Source organism: Odontesthes bonariensis, chromosome 18 (genome assembly GCF_027942865.1).
Source record: "Odontesthes bonariensis isolate fOdoBon6 chromosome 18, fOdoBon6.hap1, whole genome shotgun sequence".
NCBI lineage: Eukaryota > Metazoa > Chordata > Actinopteri > Atheriniformes > Atherinopsidae > Odontesthes > Odontesthes bonariensis.
Window position 1 is genome coordinate 3,419,191 of NC_134523.1, and position 18,449 is coordinate 3,437,639.

General features: G+C 39.0%; 2 protein-coding genes across 2 annotated transcripts in view; one reads left to right on the forward strand and one right to left on the reverse strand.

Annotated features, from left to right (window-relative positions):
* Positions 1-1,824: 1,824 nt before the first annotated feature.
* Positions 1,825-18,449, forward strand: part of col22a1 (collagen, type XXII, alpha 1) — a 70,886-nt gene continuing 54,261 nt past the window's right edge. Inside the window, exons 1-3 of the mRNA XM_075449920.1 lie at positions 1,825-1,964; positions 2,061-2,627; positions 8,009-8,089. Of these exons, the coding sequence (XP_075306035.1) occupies positions 1,874-1,964; positions 2,061-2,627; positions 8,009-8,089 (739 nt within the window). The 5' untranslated portion in view covers positions 1,825-1,873. The remainder of the gene's footprint in view (positions 1,965-2,060; positions 2,628-8,008; positions 8,090-18,449) is intronic.
* On the reverse strand, positions 9,103-11,225 carry LOC142368181 (uncharacterized). Its single transcript, XM_075450321.1, has 3 exons — positions 10,955-11,225; positions 10,367-10,681; positions 9,103-9,289 (listed from the first exon to the last, which is right to left on the reverse strand). Exons 1-3 carry the CDS (start codon positions 11,223-11,225, stop codon positions 9,183-9,185), a joined length of 693 nt encoding a protein of 230 aa, XP_075306436.1. The 3' UTR covers positions 9,103-9,182.

The window sequence follows — 18,449 nt, forward strand, 5'->3', positions numbered from 1 at the left end:
TCTTTTAGGACAAATGAAAACTTCAGCACAGTAAAGGAATGGCTCATTTCTGTCATTTTGCCTTTTAGTTTTATGGAATATTGGCATAAAATTACAGAGTGACAGTGATTAAACAAGGGGAGAGCAGATAAACCAGGCTGATCCGCCTGGTCGTCATTAAGAGATGAATGAATCGTAATGCAGTATTAGCTTAATACAACTTGGAGATTTTCACTTGAATATGTTCAAAACTTGAGCGCAAAGCTAGCAGCTTGTTTATCCATTTGTTTGTCTGTTTATCCAGCTTCCTGACATCCGGCGTGGTTTTTCTCTGAAATCCACTCCAAAAGTTTCAATCTTTGATTGACTCGCTCCAGTGGAATGAATGGACTTCCATTTGACTTGCAAACATCACACACATATGTGGAACTGAGGCAATGAAGTTATCATGAATGGGTAATGGATATTGTGTAAATAACTGGCACCCAGTTGAATCCTTAGTTATAGCTTCCACAGCTTCAATACTTTTCCATGTTTTGGGGTCTTAAGCAATCAGGTCATAAAATGGTTTACACTTATCTCTTTGCAAATAGTAAGCAGAAGAGATGAATGATAAACGTGCTTTCGATCTTTTCTTTTTTATTAATTTCACACAGCGTCCTCCTGCCAAACTGCACACTCAACCTGGTTTACAAACGGTCGGGAAATTCTCTCATAACTCGTTACAAAAGAATAAACAAAGACACTACCCAAAATGTTAAAGCATTGCAAATAATATCAAATTATTTCTTTCTGAACTCAAGCATGTGGGTTTGGGTGAAAGCAAATGAATTGACGGCAAATTCAGCGGAAAAATGTCAGAGTACACTGAAACGTGGTGAAGGATGGTGAAAAGCTTTACAGTTCATGAGGTGTTGTTGCTTTCCAGGTTGTGCATAACTCAGATTTTCCTCCCCTGGGCAACCGCCCCCCCCCCCCCCCCCCCCCCCAGCGAGACGCTCTTCCTGTCAGGATGAGCCCATGTTTAGGCTGCAGTCAGTCACACATCAGTCCTGCTGTAATAGCAGACAGCACGACCACTTGAGTAAGGAAAGGGAAAGAATAGTTTTGTGTTTATATGACAGGATTCTGTATTTGCCAGCAAGGCATAACAACATAATAAATGAGCAGAAACCGACAGATCAGCTGTATGTGGCGTCATCAAACTGGCACAAATTTTACTCTGACGTCGACTACAAATACACGTACTGTCCTAAACCTTGAAAAAGTAAAAATAAAAACTCAGACAGCACAACGTCAGCACTCTTCGCACGTGGAGAGGGTTAAGAAACAGTCTGGCTGCAAGTTTCAACCACCTTTGGTTAGTCCAGCTTTCTCTGGATGGAGAATTCACTTGCTACTGTGGAGAGATGTGTAATTCAGTCTTAGGTTTCAATTTACATGTCCTGAGAATGGAGAACATTTCCTGCCAGCTTCCACACCAAAGAAATACCAACAACAGAAAGGGATTTTCTTGTAGGAGCTCAAGTTTCTTTATACAAATAAAGTGCCAATACAGTTTTAAATTGGTTTTCCATAAAGCCCTTGTCAAAGTAAAGATGTGGCAGCAGCCACTGGAGGAGGCCTGCTTCTCATAGCAATCTTCATGCTCTACAGGAGGTACTTCTTCCACTATGGTCAAATGCTTATAAATTCTGCTTGTGTTTGAGTGAAGGGAAGGTACAAGGGGACAGCTTTAGATTGTAAAAAAGTATTTCCAATTCAGCTGTACATTTATACATTGAGCTTTAAACCTTCAAAGATAAATTGTTGATCTTTCCACTGACCTTTCCGCAGACTGGACAGCTTGATGGTGGTAGAAAGCTAAACAAAACAGATTGCAGCCAAGGCCGAGATGGAGTTACGGCTGGGATTTAGGATCACCCTGGTCTGGTTCATCCTGGCCTTGACCCTTTCCAGCAAGAGAGTAGAAGCACAAAGGGCAGGTAAGATGGCTAAAAATAAAGATCTGGACATAACAGCTGCCGTTGAGTCTCAACTGACTATAAGTGACTAAATCCCTTTGTATCTGTCTACTACAGGGTGTAAAAATGTCCACTATGACTTGGCATTTATCCTGGATACCTCGTCCAGTGTGGGTAAGGAGAACTTTGAGAAGATAAGGCAATGGGTTGCCAACTTGGTGGAGTCTTTTGACGTGGGACCTGACAAGACAAGAGTAGCCGTGGTTCGCTACAGTGACAGAGCCACCACTGAGTTTAACCTGGGGCGACACAGGACCCTAGAAGACGTTAAGCGAGCTGCCCGTAATATACGCTACTTAGGGGGAAATACAATGACTGGGGATGCTATCAGCTACACCACCGACAACATCTTCATCGAGCGCAACGGTGCAAGACCCGCCGCCAGAGGCATTCAGAAGGTGGCCATCCTTCTAACTGATGGCCGAAGCCAGGATTATGTTCTGGAACCTTCTAAGGCAGCTGCCAAAGCCAACGTCAGGATGTTTGCTGTGGGCATCGGGGAGGCTCTGAGGGAAGAGCTGGAGGAGATCGCGGCCGAGCCAAAGAATGCCCACGTCTTCCATGTGACCGACTTTAATGCTATTGACAAAATCAGGGGCAGACTGCGGAGAAGGCTCTGTGAGAGTAAGTCATTTATCAGGCTTTTTGCTGACGTATCACTAACACTACACACTGCATCGCTTCTTTTTGAAGCCTGGCTTTGAAGAGCCTGCCACACCCGGAACGTGCATTTAATGAAATTACGCTCTTATTTTAACCTTTAACCACCATGCAAAGGAAAGACCCTAACCACAAAAACCCCTCCCAACCAAGGAGAGCTGCACACTGCTGCTGCACTGACTTCAGTGATGTTTGGGGGGGCTGCTGCAAAAATTGTCTTGTAAATGATAGTTTCCTAACCGAGACATATCTGTGGTACAGCTGCCTTTTTGACTGCTGCTTCGGAGCAGAGGCGTTCAGCACTGGAAAGCTTATGCAGACCTCAATGGTTTTTCCACTATTGTGCTGAGAAAATTCTTTCAGCACAGGCACACGGGCTTAAAAAGTAGTTCACACAGCTACATAAATCAACTGAAACAGGCTCGAAAATAAACACTTATAATGGCCTCATGTTGTGGCTGTGTAGAGAAATGGGAAACATCTCTGTGCTGGTTTTTCACAGAGAATATGGATACTTATTCTGCTCCACTGCTTCAAATTCCTGCCTGAGATTATTTAAAGGATGTGCAATGTGTGTCTTAAATCTAGCTCTAAATCTGGCTCTAAGTCGTCAGTTTTGAAAAGACAAAAGCAGAGTCCTCTAAACAAAGTGATGACTCAGACTGTATGATGCCTATTCTTTTTCAGCGACTACCGTCTTGCCAAATCAAACACCGCTTGGGCTTTAAAGGCAGCTTGTAAATTCATTTTAAAGCCAGTGACCTCTGACCTTGCTGCTGGAGTCAATGGATTTTCTGTGTGGCAGCAAGTAATGTAGGCTGTATATTATGAGGCATGCTGTGCAGCTAGTTTTTATTTCAGAAATAGCCTAAGGCTAAATTTACCATTGGAGAAAAAGTTCCAGAGTTTTCTTCCCGTAATCTCTGAAATCGCCACGAGTTAGCCTCCAAGCATATCAGTGGTCAGCGCAACGGGCTCCCTGAGCAATGCCAGTGATTTTCACTCCAAAATTATAGCTCTAATGTTTCAAGTGGGTCCAGTGCAGCCGCTCAAATGTCTATATTAAATGTTTCACCTTTTAATCTATAGGTTTAAAAATGGGCACCGTTTATTTCGTGCTGCACCGATTCATTAGGGCAGGAGTGGCCTCACCTAAGAATACACGCTCCTAAGATCACAAGTGTGGCCGTACGTCACCACCGTGACAAACTGGCAGCTCCAGAAGCTTAAATTGTTGAAAACGACTCAGCAGCCGTAATAGTGAACGAGAGCACAAGTAATTCCAAAAATGAAAAGTTTACCAATCTGTTTGCAGCAAAAAGAGAAAAGAAAATATTGGTTGTAGGTGTGTAGTGCTCAAGCAAAGGCAGGTTTTACACTGTTTCCAATTTCACTCCTAGTCAAATCCCTAAATTATAGCCCCAGGGCCACAAGTGCAGGGAGTTGCTCAGCTATCCAGCATGCTAAGATTCAGGGCTGTGCAACAACGCTGTCTTTAAATAAGAGTGACGCACTTCCATTCGTTCACAGAACGGTAATTTTTGGTTGACAGGCTGGCTTTCTAAACAATATAAACCAAGTATCCGTTGGGAGGTCTTCTATTATCACGTTAGGAGACTCAAACACTAGACAAAAGGACCTTTCAGTTTGAATGAAAAAAAGTTCAACAAATAAATAAAAGAGACAGTGCTGCTCCTTGTGGAATGACTAAAAGCTATACTAATGCTGTCAGTTAACTAGAGACGAGCCATGGTGACACAAACAACAGCAATAAAGATTCATAGCCTCTCTGACATGATGATTTTTATAGCTGTGACTTAAGAAAATTATAGGATTTTATAAGACATGAACTTGATGTACAAGATGTGCAAGTACTTGACCCAATCTAGGGACGCCGGAGTGTATTTTGAGTCACAGATCGTATCACAGATCGAGTTAGGAGAACGCAGGCAGGCTGTTGGCTTACAGTTTAATGAGAATTTCCTCAGAACAGATTGGACACAAACCAGTGACATCATCCCGATTTGCTGTTGCCTGAAAGTCTTCCAGACGTGTGTGACGGGTGAAAGGTTTTCATTTTTCATTCATCTGCTTAAATTTGCCAAAAGTTATGAGAGGGAGCAGACTGAGGTGATGTTTTCGAATACTAGTAAAGCCCAGTTTGTCTTGATTACCATGGGATTTAATTTGGGGAAACTACATCCATCTACAGCATTAGTGTTGGTGATGAGACATTTGGAAATATAGACTGATATTGGAAAGTAATCACCCTTAAAAGAATCACACTTTTTGTAGATTTATAGTCAATGTGAGAATGAGTATTTCCACTTGTTTCCTTTATGGCCATTTGATTAGTTTCAGGTTTTCGGTGCTTGCTGATACAACAAAGGTAATGACACCATATGTATAGACAGCACAGCACTGTGCAGGGTGTTAGTAAAGTACATCTGAGGCTGATGGAAACACTGACTATTGCAGTTTTACTGATGATGATGCTTGATGAGCCAAAGTTACGACGTGTCACCTAGAAGGCAATATGTGCAAATAGCCTTATTACAGTTTATCCAGTAGTAGTTAGGACAGTTCACAAGAGAAAAAGAAAAAATACAGACATAAATATGAGGTTGTGCTGAGCAAAAATCAAGTTATCTACAAGAGAGATGAGAGTCCCAGTTGTCAGGAGGGTGTTGCTTTTTTATGTTTCCAGAAACCACGGATACGTATAATCGCAATGTCTTTTAGCCAGAAGAGCTCGGTCTTTGTTGTGCCAAACATGCAGGGTTTTAAAAAGGCTGTATTTCACACATTTCAAACCATGACTTCTTCCTTTTCCTAACTCTAGCAAAGTATTTCTGGTGTCTAAACCAACGATACGAGCAAGAACAAAAGTAAAAAAAAAAAAAGAAAGAAAAGATTAGTCCTATCAGCATTAATCCCAAAAGTAACTTTGAAACTACACATTTACTTCAATCTAAGTAAAAAGCATCTAAGTCGAAATTAATTTTTTTTTTACTTTGAAAGTTTGGTTGGCGAGGTGCAGATTTTCCTTTCGGACGTTTCCCATTGAAACAGGGCAAGACTATTTTATGACATGTTATTTATCTTTCAGGTCACTTATAGAAAAATGCGTGCGCTGAAGAGTTTGATTGAATCATGAAAAACCAAGCTGAATAAAAAAAAAACAGCCTGTGAAATAACATTAGCAAAGACACTTGCTACGACAATGAATGAAACTGAATGTGCTGCACGTGCTCATTTCATGAAAATGAAAAATAAACTTTGTTTTACCACCTTAGACTTCGTCATTTACATCCAGAAATGCCACAGATCCTCCTCATCACTGCTCCGTCATTGGCCAGCAAACACAGATCAGAAGAGACAAACCAAACTCTGGCTATAGAATAGGTCTTTTGACCTTTTCTCAGCCACTTCTTATTTTCCTACCCACTTGTAAGGGGAGATTTTTTTGGTAGTAATTCAGCACTGGGAGTGTGACAGGTAAGTATGAAGAGAGAGGTACCGTCGCATGACAAGTTGGGCCTTGAACTTTGACCGGCTGTGATGAGGACCTCAGCCTCTGTATATGGGGCCTGTTCAACCAGTTAAGCTACACAGCACCCCAGCTGGCTGAAAAGCATGCTGCTTCGTGGCACTCTATTCTACACATTGTGTAGAATGTGTTTGATCAGGTTCACAGTCTGTCAGATAAAGTTGTAGCAGATGAAGCCCAAGTTTCACGATCCAGGCTTAAAAATTGTGACAACCTATGACAACACTGTGCAACCAGTGGGTAAAGTACATGAAAAAGGATAGTTTTCTTATTTTAACCGTGCATTTTTGTACATCTAAGCCTAACTATTATACATTCATTTGAACCCGAACCATGTACTTTTAACTCCTAACTGAGGGCGCATGGGATCAAAGTAGCTAAGTAAGACCTCATGGAAGTAGAGAAAGTGAAAGGATTGCTCAGATCAGAATTTGAAACAGCAATTTTACGCTTGAAGGTCAAGGGTTTTCACACTACCAAACAGCCCTTGTTATCATTACATCGCGAACGTTAACGTCGTCATGTGGCAGCGGGAGTGGAAAGGTCATCAGTGGCACGATGCGTTGCATTAGAGAGCCGAGCAGGGAAAACGTAGCTATCGCACATTTTTTGAGCCTTTGTTGTGAAATTGCTACGTATTTTTCCATCACCCAAAGTAGGTCTCTTACCACCTGGCACGAGACAGCGTTGCTTATCGCACCGACTCCCCCAACAACCTTGACAAGTCCATTTGTTTACTGGTTGATAGGGCACCTGCGCTTATATAGCATGACTAATTGGCTACATGACTATTATACAAAAAAACACAGCAAGTGGTGTTGTGTGTGATTACAATACATTCTGCGCTTTTCACAGCCTGTCTTTAAGGAGTAGTTATAATACACCAAGATAGACCATGTGTTATTACTAAGCATCCTTTCTCGCATTATCTTGTCAGTTCAAACTACATGACCGGATCGCACCCTGCTCTCTACTTTTACCCTTGCCCTAACGATTTGACTTATCATAATAAGAGCAAAAAGCTTGAAATTACTGTAAATGACATGAAAGAATGTGCCCAAAGAGGAGCGCTATTTATACGCGTATCCATGAGCTCACGTTGCGCATGAGGCACAAGCTCATTCATGTTGCCCGTGTTTGCTGAGAGAAATACTGATTATTCTTATATTTGGTTTCAAGACACTTTCAAGAAATGATATGGCAGGCCTTGCAAAATATCAGCCAGGAAGAAATGATCTGAAACGACTGACTGACATTTCAATAAGAGGTGTGAATCCTTTAAAAATTTTCTTCACATCTTTAAGCCAACATTTACCTCCAATAAAGTAAAGAGTGTCCCTCTCTGCACTCTTTAGTAGTGAAGCTGGCATCTTGACACAAATAGAAAATTACCCCTCCTGCCAATAAAAACTCAACCTGAAGTGTTCCCTTTCTCACTGTCACCACCATCATTGAACTATGCGTGTATGGAAATATAAAACCTCCCACCCATCAGAGCATTTCACTCGTTCAGACATCAGACATGAGATATAGCAAAAAGAGGGCAATCTGTCTACACTGGTGCTGTTGAAATCACAACAAACAATCCAGCTCCTCTCGCCATTTTTTGTGTGAACCCTCAGAGGTTTTCTGGTTGGCTTCCACTTCTAATTAAACAGTAACACATGATTAGATCTCCAACTGGAATTTACAAAGTTTTCCTAAGCGTTTGAACACTTCTCTTCCTGTGCACCTACATGAGCATCATATTTTACCTGACAGCACGCCTAACTGAACCATTGTCTTTTCTTCTCAGATGTCCTGTGTCCAAACATGAAGGTCCAACCTGATCGCTTTCAGCCCGACAGCACCAGTTATGGTCTTGAAGAGGTTCCAGGTATGTGCAAACTGCTGCTTTCCGAACGGCAACACACAGTGCTGGCAGTACTTGCCTGTCAACCACAAAGTCAACGCTTCATCTTTCAAAGCATTTCCTACACACCCACATTTGGCCTTTTTTTTTTCTATCCAAAGAGAGGCACTTTATATTGCCAAGATTTAGACAGCTTTCAAAATTTCCATCTATTCCTATCTGATTGGAGTGTAAATTGGTTTTATTTATGACTTTGAAGGTGCTACCCAGAGGAAAATTTTACTGCTCAAAGCTTGCTCTTCTATAACTCAGGAGACAAATTTGAGATTCTCATCTCAGCCTCATTTTAGTTTCTATTTTGTCTAAAATGTTTCTCATGTGTTTCTCCTAAAATTCACTAGGAGCAATAGGTGAGACAGAGTAATTAGAGGGAGTCATACTTGAGATTTAAGGGAGATACCTTGCTAATCTCAATTCAGTGTTTTTAATGGCTCCTTTATTTCTCCTTGGACAAGAAAATGAGCCATACTGGAGCTGCTATGGAGCAATATGGTGCGCGCGCACGCACGTGCACCATATTGCTCCATAGCACACACGCACACACACACACAGTAGCATATATATATATATATATATATATATATATATATATATACACACATACACCCCAACAGCCATCAAGCTATATAATTCTATAGCAAATGAGCTGACAGACAAATTGATTTCCCTTTTGGAATGAATAATCTGAATCTTTATTCAAAATCAAAACAATGACTAAGTACAATGACTGAGTATTTCAAGGAGCTGTAATAAGGTTAACAATAACAATAATGTTTACAAAAAAAAAGTTAACATTGAAAGACAGCAAAAGCTATTCTCACATTATTATAAAAACTGAAATATAAATGCTCTTTTCAGTAAAACTATGTTTTTAAAACAGTACCAATGTCCAACAGTGTTTTGAGCAGCATCAGCACAACTTTACAACAGTGCACATTGCACAACATTTAACAACTTTTAAGAGTCTTTAAGGCCCTCATTCAGCATTTGTATACAGGGACTTTTTTTGAACATGGTCATTTCAACAAATGTCTATCAGTATGCCCTATGAAATACTTCACAGCGTTGAGGCCCTGATGCGGCATTTATTTATGAAGGCTTTTTTTACTTTACTTTTCTCCACCGGTTTCCATCCATCCAGGGTACTACAGCGCATGATGTAAGCTGCAAGAAGAAGAAAAACAGAAAAGAAAGCACAAATTACAAATTTCATAATGTAACAGCAGTTACAATGACAGTATTGAGAGCTTTTTTTATGTCACAAAATTCACATTGAAATATCTCTGGTTCACACGAGGAAATTCAGTAAAACTGTGAGGTCACTGAAACAATCAAAACATTAAAGGGATAGTTCGCCTCTTCTGACATGAAGCTGTGTAACATCCCATATCAGCAACATCATTTATGAACATCTTCTTACCCCCTGCTGCGTCCTGTGAGCAGAGTTCCAGCCTCGTTTTGGTGTTGATGAAGGTAGTCCGGCTAGTTGACTGGGGTTTAAAAAATAAAGCGTATTGCTTCTCAAAACAATATGCGTTCAACAGAGTAATACATTTGCATCACGAAATTGTTCTCCAGGAAAAAGTCAGACCTCACAATCGCTTGGCCCTATTTTCTCTCCCTTCGTATCACTGCCTGCTGCCGCCTGCCGACAGCCGCGCCTGTTACGGTGTTTGCTGCTCGGTCTGCACAGTTTACACAGCCCGTAGTGATACGAAGGGAGAGAAAATAGTGCCAAGCGTTTGTGAGGTCTGACTTTTTCTGGATGAACGATTTTGTGATGCAAATGTATTACTCTGTTGAACGCATATTGTTTTGAGAAGCAAAACGCTTTATTTTTAAACCCCAGCCAACTAGCCGGACTACCTTCATCAACACCAAAACGAGGCTGGAACTCTGCTCACAGGACGCAGCAGGGGGTAAGAAGATGTTCATAAATGATGTTGCTGATATGGGATGTTATACAGCTTCATGTCAAAAGAGGCGAACTGTCCCTTTAAATGTAGCTATGTGACACATGGGGTTCTAACACATAAGAAATTATACCAAATTTGGCCAGATATTGTGATGAATGTGAGAAGGGGCAGAAGAAAGAGGGGAAAACAAACTAGAAATTAAAAGTAGAATGACAACAAATTAATTTTTGAAAATAATTCTTCTTTATGTTATGTATTTTAACTGATGGATTTCCACAACCTGTCCATATTTCCATAAATTGTTAACAATGAGCAATGTACTTACTTAGAATCCCACTGACTTTGAACTTATCCAGGACTGTCTTCCCATCTGGCACCTTCCCGTGCTTCCCAAAGGCCACAGCATTTCGGCACTCCTCTGCAGTAAAAAACTCATCGAAAAGAAGATGGAACAATCTGAGGCAGTCCTTCTTTGCTTCTGCATGTATTGCAGCCAGGCGGGTAGAAGACATGAATAGGCCACTTTCTGGAAACAGCTCTTGCTTCCCAGATCTGTGTTTTGGAGCCCCAACATCAGCCTGAGGTTGGATCTGTTCCACTTTGCTCAGAAAGCTTTTTAATGCCTCGAGGTGCTCACCACCTGTGACACAAAATATGAATTACCTTACAGGGACACAGCAGCAAAAATAAACTAAAGAAAAGGAAAAGACTAGTTCAAAATAAATTAATAAAAAAAAAAAATAAATAAATAAATAAATAAATAAAGAGATTTCAGGATGGGCTAAGATTTTTTCCAAATTGCTAAAAGCTTTTAAGTTTTAGTTTAATTTGGTACATTAGGGAAATTGTGAAAGGAAAAAGTAATAGTGTTAAAGGAACAATTAACTGCAACAGAGAGACAAAATGTACTTACTTATACTGCACAGCACATCCTGCAGTGTGGCCTTCTCCTCCACTAATTTTTCCACCTTTGCCTTGCATGCCCTGCATGGCTTCCATGATCTGTCTTCTCTTGATTCAGGCAAACTGAAAATTGGCTCTCCATATTCTGGAAGTGGATCACGCTCGATGATGAAAGTATCTGCAGATGACGAGCTTGAAGAAGTCTCATGTTCAGATGTACTAGGCTGGCTCTGGTCCCCAAGAACAGCAAGTGTTTGGTTTTTACTAGGACTGTACAACATTTTGAGAAAGCTTTCTTTGGCTGTTACAGTAGGAGCTGGTGGCTATCTTTGGTGATCCAAATCCATGAAAACAGGTTGTTCTGACAGGTCTGAAGATGTGGGCAGTGCCGTGTGAGATTGGTGATGCTTTGAATACTGTGAAAGATTGGAACAATGTGTGACTGGAGACAGAGTGGGTACATACTGGTGGGGCGGCTGGATAGGTGGAAGCTCGTAACATGGATGCGTACGTGGCGATGACTGGGAAACTGGAACCTGGTACTGTGGCCGGGCAGTTACAGGCTGGTGCTGTGGCTGGATAGGTAAAGATGACTCGGTAGGTGGAGGTTGGTACACTGGCCAGGTAGTTGGAGACAGGATGACTTTGTGATCCACAGTATTTGGATGATCCTGTTCAGAGGTGGACTGATCTGTTTGAGGTAGTGATGGAAGGTTGTAGAATCTTTGAGCAGCTGCATCTTTTTTTTTCATGTCTTTCTTTGTGGCCTTCTTGGCATCCACTGTCTTGTTAACTGTTCCAACGAAGTCTACTGTGGCGCTGTAGAACTTGTTGTCGGACCATCTTGCAAGTACTTCTTCCCCTGGCTTCAGATCTCTAAGACAGGCGGTGGGTTTATCATCTTTGCTTTGTATATCACAGACATTAAAAATCTTTGCCGTGTATCCATCTTCAAAGGTCAAAAATACAAAAAGTCCTGAAAATGAACAGATAAAGGAGATTTTGAGTAAACTAGAACAGGCTAAAAATAAATCTTACTTATCATGGTACTATATCTTATTGGTCTCAATTCTAATCCTCTTAGACCTTAGCAAAATAAATTTGTTTCTTCACTTGAGCCTTCAACTAGCATTAACTTTATTCTTTTTGCATAGACTTTATTATCTTGTTTTTTTTAATCAATTTCCCAGCCCCAAATGTAGTGATAATTTGACCAATACAGTTGTAAAATTCTGTCACTAAAATGTATAGTTTCAAGTGGGGGTTACTCTCGCCTTTCTTGACATTTCTTTTGAAAAAATCCTGTAAATCAGTGTTTGTGGCTGAAACTGCCAATATATTGATAATAATAATCCAAGTCATAAGAGACCAGAGACTGTCAAAGATTTTGGTTATTATAGTGTCCAAAGTAAGTTAGAAATGACAATTACACCAAAAATGAGCAGAGCAATGTAGTGAAAAAATAACTCAATTACCATCTGAGTCGTCTTTGGGTGAGCCGGGGTCTGCTTCATAAAAACACATCTTCTTCGGTGGGTTTCGCGCTCTTTTGGGCATCTCTTTTTTGGCATTTCCTGCTGGGCCATCCATTCTGTGAAATACATAAAAGTAGAATACATTTTAATTATTTAAAAAGGTGATTCAATGTCTTATTTAGTTTTATCATGTCATTAAATATCATAATTTGGTACAGAAACTTGTTGAAACATTTGGATACAGAGATGTGTTACTGTAACCATATCAGACAAGTCAGGAACTGAAAAACAATGTCTTAAAGAGGATATATCCTCTTAAATTTCAACACATAACAATTTTGGCCACAGCGAGCACTTTAAATATGCATGAGGCTCCAAAGCAAATATCTTAATTGCCAAAAATCATACCTTTAAGGTAAGATTTGATCACCAAATCAGACTTGCTGTCTTGTTTGCTAATTATATATAAAATATAATTAACCAACCACAGAAATCTGAAGAACTAACACATGAAAAAGTATATAAAATTAAGTTTAAGTCATGAAACAATAAGCATCTGCTCTGAAACACTGGAGGTGTTTGCTGGAGATACTGAACTCTGTCCAGCTGCCTGCAGAACTCCCTTATAAACATACATACATTTACAACAAGCCTTGTTTAGAGCAGTCTTGGGTTAAACCTAGGGATAATAATGAAAAAATAACATTCATTAGCCACTTCAATGTCATTCGGCACATATTTTGTAGGTAAAATTTTGAAGGTCAACTATAGTTTTTCAAATTTGAAAGTTTTTTCAATGGAGTTCAGTATTATCTCACTTCACTGTTTGTGAACAAAAAAAATAGCCCAAAGTGCATATTATTTAAATCAGTGGTTCCCAAACTTTTTGTGCCCAAGGCACAACAAAGGACAAGTAAAAATATCTGACTGACCGACATGATTGCATCATGCATCACCGGCCAAACTGGCTAGCAAGTTTTTATTAACACCTACGAAAATTATTTTTAACCCACATATGGCGGGTTGGCGGCTGTTAATGTAGAACCCTGGATATGTCACAAATCTCACCGCACACCCGGACTTGACCCGCGGCACGTTTGGGAACCAATGCTCATGGCCACATGTGCTCCAGGCATATAGCCTCACTAGCTAGCTTCACTATTTGCCACATATACCAACCAGTTTCTTCAAAAAAAGTATCTGAACCAACATAAGTACTCGCCATTTAAATTTTTACAAAGTTTTACCCAAATTACGCTTGACAAATATGCCGCTTACCTTCTTTTACGTCCAGTAACGGCTCCTTCTTTCTCCATTTCTCCTGCCCGCAGCCCGCACTCAAACCGTTAAGACTTTGTCAGACCTATGTCAATTTACCAATCATGATGCAGTATTTGTGACTGATGGCGCTCTCTCCCAATGAAATGTTGACGTTAGGGCTGCATCATTTACTGGGTTCAAAGTTCACAACTCGTTTGCGCCAAATGCAACTCGTTGAAGAAAACAAAGATCCATGATACAGCTCCTGTAAGTGGTGAGTATATAAAGCTACACTTTTTCTAAAGAATCAGTTTACTTATTTTCTTTATGAGTTTAGCTTTAGTTAGTTTTGCATGTACAATATATTTTATGAATATTTATTGCGATTAATTTCGATTAATTAATTACAAAGCTTCTAATTAATTAGCCGGCCCTATTTTTTTACACTCAGTATTTCGACATTTTCATTAAATATAATACCCTTATAATACCCCAATAATGAAATGGTGTGAAAGATAAGTTGGTGATTATTATATGTCAGTAATATATATATATATATATATATATATATATATATATATATATATATATATATATACACTGTACTATGAATATATGTAATTTGTATATGTATCATTTTCACGCATGTATCTCTACTGTTGAAATTATTTCAGGCAAACAGTTGGGCACATTTGAAAATGGCACAGAGGCACAACTCACGCTGGAGGAGAAAGGTGAAGAGCCAACAAAATACTTGCAAAAGATACAGAAGAAAGGTAAGGAAATTTACATTTTATTATTTATTGTCACTTGCGGTGATGGAATATAAGTATATTTACTCAAGTGTTGGTACTTAATATTTCCACTCCACTATATTTTGGAGACAAGTATTTTATTGTTTATAACAGAGCTCAAATAGGGAAAACAGTTTACACTTCCAATCAGTATGTCAAAGCCAAAAGACGGAACAATTCCACAGTCTTATTTTGTGATGGTATGCAGATCAAATATGGCCAGATTGAATTATTGTGTTCCTACAAAGAAACCAGTGAAGGTCAAAATGAGATGAATCTTGTATTTGTGAATGAATTTGCAGTTGCAGGCATAAATCTTCTAAGGGACACTTTGACAGGTGGGACATGTTTCCATATTGTGAGCCTCTTGGAAGTTCCTGTAAAAAGGACAGTAGTTGGACTTAAAAGTATTTTGGGAAACTTGATGTTCATTGATTTGTCCTCAATGCCTGGTATTGTGTTTGCTGCACATTTCCATAATAAACTTGAAAGGGACTAAACATTATGAACTCAAAGACATGATCTTTTTGTGAACAGAAGACCCCATGATTTTTCCAACTAGTAGAAATTCCTTACTGAAAATGTAAAGTCTCAAGTTGATGGGCAGATAGTATTTTGATGCCATATTAAGACAAATGTCAGTGATCTCAACAGTTTTATTAATCTATTGCCACACAAATAGGTCACTTTGGGGCTTAACATGAGAAGATACAGACATCTGAATATAGTACATTGACACACACCACTAATGATCTGAGTTTTTGGCAGTTAAACTTTGATACAGCTGAAACATATTTTCTTGGTCTTAAAAGCTACATCATTGGATGCTAATATAGTTTTGATCTTGAAAGACTGTGATAAGTGCAATGTTCCATGTACTAATTTTATTAGATTATTGATTTTGAGATGTCCAGTGAAACATATCGTTATAATTGTTTTTGTTGGCATTTTGTAAAATAAATTCCCTCAATGCAAATGTCAAAAGTGTGACTTTCTGTTTACTGTTTTGATAGTTATTTTCCGAACTATTTTCACAAATGTGTTTGCTATTGGAGGTAATGGTAGTGGTAGTAGTATTTTTTTCAAGTATTAAAAGGTGCTATATTCTGATATTGGACTTTGTTGAAATAGTAACTTTATTGCTCTCAAATTACTAATAAACTACTGTCGTTTTATTTTACGTTTTATTTGGTTCATGAAAAAAACCTGAATTACGTGCATTGGAATACTTAAAATTATTCATAGAAATATAATTAATATAAAAGCAGAAGGTCTTTGCAGCCTAAATCCATAAATTTTCAATCAATTCATTCTGAGTACAGGAATACATCATTTAAAAAAAAATCATGTGGTTTACAATAAAGTCAACGTGATTAACAACAACCAAAACATTGATCTAAGTCTGAGAAATAAATGAGTGCTTGTGGAGAGCTCTTCATTTGTTCTGTCTGAGCTTAGTATGAGATGGATAAACTGAAGCTGGGATGAGAATAGATTGAGTTTATAGAGAGAGCTCTCTAATTTCTCTGCATGAGGTCACAGAGAGACACAAAAGTTGAGAAACTCTGAGAATTATATGAGAGCTTGTTGAGATCTCTTCTGAAACTTAAAAGGAGACTAAATTGAGATTTAGTGCATCTTATTGCTCCGGAGAAAAAGATGAGACACAGGAGAAATGACCTTTAGTCTCAGTTTGGTGTCACAGAGATCTCATAGTTGTCTAGGAGAAGTAAATGAAACATTGTTGAGATCTCTTCTTGAGTTTTCTTTTCCTCTGGGTACTTCTCTGGCACTATTTGACACTGCCACAGTACAAACACAATATATCTGGATTTGCACAAACAAAATGCTTTTGCAAATCATTTTGCAAATGTTTGTGTTTTAGGGATGTATGTATTCTCTTTAATCTTCAGGGCAGCTCTTAGCTTTAGTCCATTCAGACAACATGAATATTTATCAGGGGGCGATAGATGTGTAATATCTGCATGTATCATTACAAAAAATACATAATTATGGTAACAGGAAATATTCAACATTGTCAGGGAGAGAGAAGTCTCCAGTTTTGTCAGTATGATGCTACAGCAGCTGCTTGTTTGGTAAAAATGAAAAAGTAAAGAGTTTAAATTACTTCCACCAAATTTTGAGTTTTTATTTTGACCTTTTATCATGTCCATCAGATGTTTTTTTGTTTTTTTTATGTTACTGACAATATAAGGAGAAAAATGTGCCATTGACACAGAGGATTTCTGCTTTGAATCTGCAGAACACTATCTACAGTCTCAGAAAAGCGAGGACAAACGCTATATTTATATATTCCACAAAAAAAACATTGAACAAATCACTGCTGACTACTATCTGGGACTTTATATGCATACATAGTGTGGAGCCATTGGAAAATTCGATGCTAGGGCCAACTATGAAAACTCAACCGACTGCTCCTAGCAAATGCTAGCTTCTGCAGCTACTACAACAGTGACTGTAAACACACAAACATACTGAATAACACAGGCCACATGCCAGTGGAAGTATCAGAATAGTCATTTATTTCCTGTCTATCACTTTCAACAATATCATAAATGCATGGCTCACCGTTCAAGTGAGACAACAGTCATTAGCAGTCGTGTCTCTGACCTGCTAGCTGCCACTGGCCTTCCCATCCACTATAGCCATTAGCTTTTGTAGCTTGGTTGGTGGGTGACTGCTAGCTGCCACCTAGCTGCTAGTGAGGACCAGACTAGCCGTATATGACAGTGGCTATATAGCAGTACTGCTAGGCATGCTAGCCTATAAATGGCCTGTATCTGTGTTCCTATGTGGTTATTTTCATGTCTGGGTGCACAAGATATTGTCCCAAGACATGTTGTGTTGTTATGACATGTTGGTGACCAAACTAATGTGTTAAAACATCATAGTAGACCTAGGTGGACCAGCAACACCACATAACCTTTCTAAACTGTTTAAAGCTATTTTTGTCAAAGGAGTCTGGTAGCTTTTTGATGGCGTAGACATACATTTTGGCTTCAGTTTGCTACTGATATATGTGTGTGTGTATATACATACATATCTATCCCTCTCTTTACATATATAAATATGCATTTGGATAGATATTAATACATATTGTCTATCTCTGTTAAAACAAAGCCCAGTCACCAGAGTATAATATAGCTATCTTTTCTTTCTAGAAACCATGGATATGTATTATTTAATTGTTTCTCATAGTTCTCAAGTTGGTTGCAAGTTATGTTTCTTCACTGTACAACTAACAACAGAACATAACAGAAACCTGTTTAAAATAATGTTACACAGATCCTTCGAGCAGGAAGAGTGTGGAATCACACAAATGCAGTTATTTAAATACAACTGTTATTTAATTTGTCGAAACTAAACTCTGCACATTGCTAGATGTAAGTCAGCTGATGATTTTATTTCTTACTGTCCAAGCGGCCCTGTTCAAGGCTTTTGCCCGAAGGTCTTGAATAACGTTTATCCAGAAAGGTCGGATGTTGTTACAAGAGTGTCTTTTGGGAGATCTGAGTTCCTGTCTGTCTCCCACCCACCGCCATCACACTAAGAGAAAAAACAGATGCACTGGCATGATTTGTTTAGACTCCTGCTATGTCCAAGTACAAGGAAACAAGATGTCAGAGCACGAAGAGCTATGTTTCATAAAAGTTGACTCTTAACACACTTGGCTGGCACAATGTTATCTGATCATTTGGTTAACTGATAAAGGTTCAGACTTTGTCTTATAGATATTAATGGACTCTTGTGCTGTATTCAGTTATTATGTCTTTTTTAGTTGAATGAAAAATGGTTAGAGCAGCATTATAACAACGATCACAGGCCACTTTATTGGCTTGGTGTTTGGAGAAATGAATAAAAATGATATATGTTGACGATTGAACATGGTTGCATCTATCTTTTATGTATGCCCATAATTTATGTTGAGCATATTCAGTTCAGTCCTGAGTCAAGT